The sequence below is a fragment of the Echinops telfairi genome, unplaced genomic scaffold (genome assembly GCF_000313985.2).
Source record: "Echinops telfairi isolate 266 unplaced genomic scaffold, ASM31398v2 ScPeMD7_2291;HRSCAF=2852, whole genome shotgun sequence".
Lineage (NCBI taxonomy): Eukaryota > Metazoa > Chordata > Mammalia > Afrosoricida > Tenrecidae > Echinops > Echinops telfairi.
In genome coordinates this window covers 31,671,715-31,676,863 of record NW_022106189.1, presented here as the reverse complement: position 1 = coordinate 31,676,863, position 5,149 = coordinate 31,671,715, and the positions used below count along the sequence as shown (strand labels likewise).

The 5,149-nt window shown below is 39.8% G+C and overlaps 1 protein-coding gene across 1 annotated transcript in view; it reads right to left on the bottom strand.

Moving 5' to 3' along the window:
- TANGO6 (transport and golgi organization 6 homolog) overlaps nt 1–5,149 on the bottom strand; it is a gene marked incomplete at its 5' end in the record, with an annotated part of 202,259 nt that overhangs the window by 43,539 nt on the left and 153,571 nt on the right. Inside the window, one exon of the mRNA XM_045293918.1 lies at nt 4,241–4,392. Coding sequence (XP_045149853.1) covers nt 4,241–4,392 — 152 coding nt within the window. The remainder of the gene's footprint in view (nt 1–4,240; nt 4,393–5,149) is intronic.

The following is a 5,149-nucleotide window of genomic DNA, read 5'->3' as shown; positions in this document are numbered from 1 at the left end:
GAGTTTCTGCCACCAACTAGTCCCTACACCCCGCCCCTTCACTCCAGCGTTTTGAGAATCTTCTTATAGTCAAACATGCCAGGTGGTTCCACACCACAGTGCCTTTCCACAAGCTGCTTCCCCTGCTGAAGTGTTCACCTCTGCCTTCTCAGGTTGCCTAAGCTCTATTTATCCTCCATTTTAAACTCCAAAGCTCTCTTCCTCCAGGATATCTTTGCCAACTCCAAATCTGACTCCAAGCACCCCTGACAAGGCACTGTAATTGTCACTGATTACCTATAAGCAAAAGGCAAGGTGACCATAAGTTTTTCTTTTCCCAATCCCCAACAAAGGGTCTGGCACACCATAGATGTCTAGTAAGTAAGTGACTCAGGACATTGGTTACTTTTGCTCTCTGCATTTCCATGGTACTCAACATCCGCATCATTCTCGTCAGCAGCCTCATTTAAGGCCAAGATGGAAAAAAAAAAAAAAGGCCAAATGCTCCTTAAAAATCGTAATATATACAAATAAAAGTTTTTGGGTTTTGCTCACACGTCACCTTCTCAATGAGGTTTACATCGGCTATCCTATTTAACACTACACCCTCCCTTCCAGCAACATCACAGTTCTGATCACTCACCCTACTCCACTTTCCCTTTTAGTCCCAAAGAACAAACCATGGGGTATCATATAAGATAGTTTACTGATCCACAACAAACAGTCATGTGTTACCTAAGATCCACAATATATTCTGAGAAACAGAACATTATATGATTTAGATGCTGTACAAACACCTTATTATAGACAGCCAATCCCTGGCCTAGCTCTGTCTTTAAGTGGAGTTTGTACATCGGGAGGAACAGTCAGATAGGATTTGTATCTAATGTTAGTCAAGTGTTTGCCATATTGTTGTTAGATGCTGTCAGTTGGTTCCAACTCATAAAAGCTCTGTGTACAACAGAATGAAACACTGCCCAGTCTGTGTGTGACGTCCTCACAATGATTTCTATGTTTAAGCCTAGCGCTGTAGCCATTGTGTCACGCATCTTGTTAAGGGTCTTCTTCTTTCTCACTGACCCTCTACTTTACTAAACTTGGCGTCCTCTTCCAGAGACTGATCTCACCATCCTCACTTTTAAGGGGCATTCTTGCTGTTTACTCTACTATAGATTTTCTTCCCACAACTCCTGGAAGTCTATGGTATATTCACTATGCTTTGTCAACATCATAATTCAAAAAACATCATTTTCCCCTCCCCCACCTTTCCCTATTCACTGTCTAGCTTTTGAATGCATATGAGGCAGTTGACAACCATGACTTGGGTCAAGTGCACCTTATTACTGAAGGGGACATCTCTCCTCTTTAACCCTTTCAAGAGGTCTTTTACAGCAGATTTGCCCAATGCGATACATTGTTTGTCTTAGTATATAGTGTACCTTTCTATGTATAAAAAACATTAAAGAAACACTTCCAGCTACACCGAGACATCTTTAACATAATAATACAGTGCTGGCCAACTTGGAAACCAGCATCAACAACACCACATTTCAGTCCACAAGACATCTTCATGAGCTGGTTTCCAAATTGGCTCCAACTCATAATGACTCGACATATGACAGAATGAAATGTGCCCGGTGTCCAGAATACTGCTGTGCACACTCTCAATGAAAGTGTTTAATGAATTATTTTATTAAACATTTATATATCTTATCTGCAAATCCTCAATCCTTTGTTGAAGATGTTTCAATCTCATCTACATCAGGACACTGAACTTCAGAGTGTTAACCATCTGTTCAAAGGACCACAGATGAGTAAGCCATGGAGCCCGCATCCATTCCCATCTCAGAGTGCTTCTGGGAATTTGGTTCTCTTTCAATAGGTGGCATGGTTCCCCAGAAAGATGACACTTCCTGAATGTAGCCAAGGCTACTCCAGCTCAATCTTTCTAATCAACTAAACCAAGCATTTTTTTTAACACTCTCAAGAGCAAATCACCTGCAAGTTACAGTTTCCCTAAGAGAGAGAGACATTTAGGAACTCAAAAAGAAATATGGTCCCAGTGTTTGGAAGAAGATCACGATGTTTTGTCATCGTTAAGGTTCATTAGTTTTAGTGCCTGAGCTGGTTCACTGGCAATCTGGAGTGAGATACTTATTTAATTCGTGGCTAGGCCAAACAATCCTGCTGCTCGCACAGCTACGTGAATATGCTAAAAACCACTGTATCGTACACTTTAAATGGTGAGTTATACAGTATATGAATGTCAACAAAGTGGTCATTAAAAATAACATTTGGAATAAATAAATTAATTAAAATAACATTTGGTTTATTTTAGCTAATGACTTGTATGGTTCAGGTTGAGTCACATAAAAAAAAACAAGAAAAAAGAAAAAAACCTCTGGATCATTGCAGTGTCTGACTCAGTGGAGTTATAACAGACTTAAATCTTTAAGTAGTATAACCAAAGAGATCCACAAAGTCTTCTGTTACAGGTTAGGACTATGAAATAACCAGAAATGTGCTAAGTGCTCAAACAGCCGAAGGTCACAGGCTCACTGGCCTATGCCCATTAGAGCACTCAGGTTTTAAGTTAATGACATTTCTGCTGTTATTCATTATTTCTAAGTTACTGGGGAAAAAAAACATTTAGAAAATCAGGGTTAGGTGTGGGCCTGGGACCAGTGAAGGAAGAGTTCTTAGTTAAAAGAGAGGGAATAACTAACGTAGGACTTTCATGAAAATCTTAAATTGGAATTCAAAGAGTAGCCTTCCTAATCAATAAAGCACAGCATGTTAAAAACTCAGGAATCAGGAAATAACATGAATACAAATGTACGTCTACATCTGTGGGGTGCATTTCCTGTAAGCATAACCACTCCATATTGAAGAAGACTTCTCACTCTAACTACAAACAAACTCAGAGTCATCAAGTCAATGCTGACTCCTCGCAACCCCCCAGGACAGGGTAGCACTGCTCCTGTGGATTTCCAAGACCATAACTCTCTATAGGGTAGAAATCACATCTTTCTCCCACAGAGTAGCTGGTGGTTTCGAACTGCTGCAGTTAGGAGGGCTCTTCTCATCTTCTCACTAGGGACTTTTATTCTCTAGAGTTTAAATGGCCAGTCCTAGGATCCCAATATGGGGGAGAAAGACAAGGCTGCTTTCTATTCCTGTAAAGAGTTACAGACTCAGAAACTCACAGAGTTTCCTATAAGGTTGCTGAGTCAGAATTGATTCAATGGCAGTGAAAGGACCCTAATATGGTAACAGAAGTTAGTGTTACAGATTTCTAAGTTTTCATTTTTGTGAAGTTATATGCTCTAGGTGAGTAATCTTAGTCACTTGTTTTAAATAAAAATTTTCATCTAACTTCTAATTTATTGACTTACTTGTAATTTATATGTCACCTTTTCCCAAAAAATATTTAAGATGGTCAACTGCATGTGTTATCAAAAATAACCCTGGCTATATTAACTCGTCTTTTAATGAAATAACACAGTGATAGATATTACCTTTTTGAAGCCTCCTTCTACAGACAGATTGATGACTAAACAAATACAAGGATAACACTTATGAGGCTTTAGGATGCACATGGAGGACACAAGATATTGACAGAGGACGAAGCAAGGTGTACATTTCATTAACTCACTAACTCTAAACCCAGGAGGAACTGCCAGACCCAATAACTTGTTGTGCTATTATTTTTATTTTTAAATTGCTATTATTTTGGCTGCTGATTCATCCTCCAAACCATTATTTACTGAGCACCTATTATGTACGAGGAACTGAAGTATAAAGTGGTGAACAAAACACAGAAACTAGTTTTTTTCTGGTCAACAACTGCATTTCCCTTACCCCCTGAACATAGGCACCTGTAACTAGAAAGGGCTGGTTGGAGAATTTGCCTGAAACATTTCCGTGAACAGAGATATGAGGCGTACAGATGGCCCAGAGAACTTGGTTAAAGTTCCATCCTTCTTTCTTCACGCTTCTTCACTTTTGTTAGTTACCCCAGAGTTTTGACAGTCAATCCCCCCTTATTGCTTAGAGTAGCTAAAATAGCTGGAACTAAAAAGCTCTTCCTCCTCTAACTTCCACAGTACCTATGAGAAAAACGAGGATGAAAGAGGTTAAGTAACTTATCTGCCCCGAGTTCTCAGGTAGGTAGTAGCAGATCTGGAAAATGAACTCTGGTCTCCTAATTCCAAGCTCGACAGGGTGTAAGTGAAAACACTGACATCTAGTCATCGAGTACCTCGTGAATCATGGCGCCCAGCAGAAAGTCCAGCCTCTGGCACAGCTCTCCAAGGTTGGATAAGCTGCTGGCCCTGTGAGCACTATCTGGATCTCGCGTTCCCCTCAGGAAGGTGTGCACCAGAGGGTCTCGGTACTTTGCGACCATATCTCCTGTGGAAAAAGAGAAGAGATCAAAACCTATTAGAACAAATTTTCATCTTTCAAAAGAAAGGTTAATGCTATCACCAAGGTACATGGCATGGTGTTTTATAAGTATCTGTAATCATTAGAAATTATGTTCTGGAAGAATATTTCAAGTCAGGGGAAATACCCATACTGTAAGTACACTTATAACTTTGTGTGTGTATGTGAAAAAGTAAGAAAAATCTCAATTTTACTTTATATTTCTATATAAGGAGATAAAATATTTGCAGAAGGCAGCCCCCATGATGCTAGTGGTCATTACTTCAGAGAGTCAGATTATGGGAAACTTCAAAAAGTTATTTTTTTCATATGCTTGAAACTCTGTCACTAGCCTCTGATCACACAATATCACGTTGTCTGGTCCCAGATTAGACCCCTAATCAGCAGTCAAGTACCATATATACTGAGTATAAGCCAACCCAAACATCAGCCAAGGCACCAAATTTTACCACAAAAATTGCATTAAAAAATGTGCTGAAATTGGGCCTCCACTCAAGTACTCCCTCAATGCAAGGAATACATTCTTCTATTAAATTGACATTCTATGATGTTCACCGTCCTGACACAACCACTGAAGACAAAGCAGTTGAATAAGAAAATGTGGCGAAGAAAGCTGATGGTGCCCGGCTATCAAAAGATATAGCACCTGGAGTCTTAAAGGCTTGAAAGTAAACAAGCAGCCATCTAGCTCAGAAGCAACAAAGCCCACATGGAAGAAGCACAC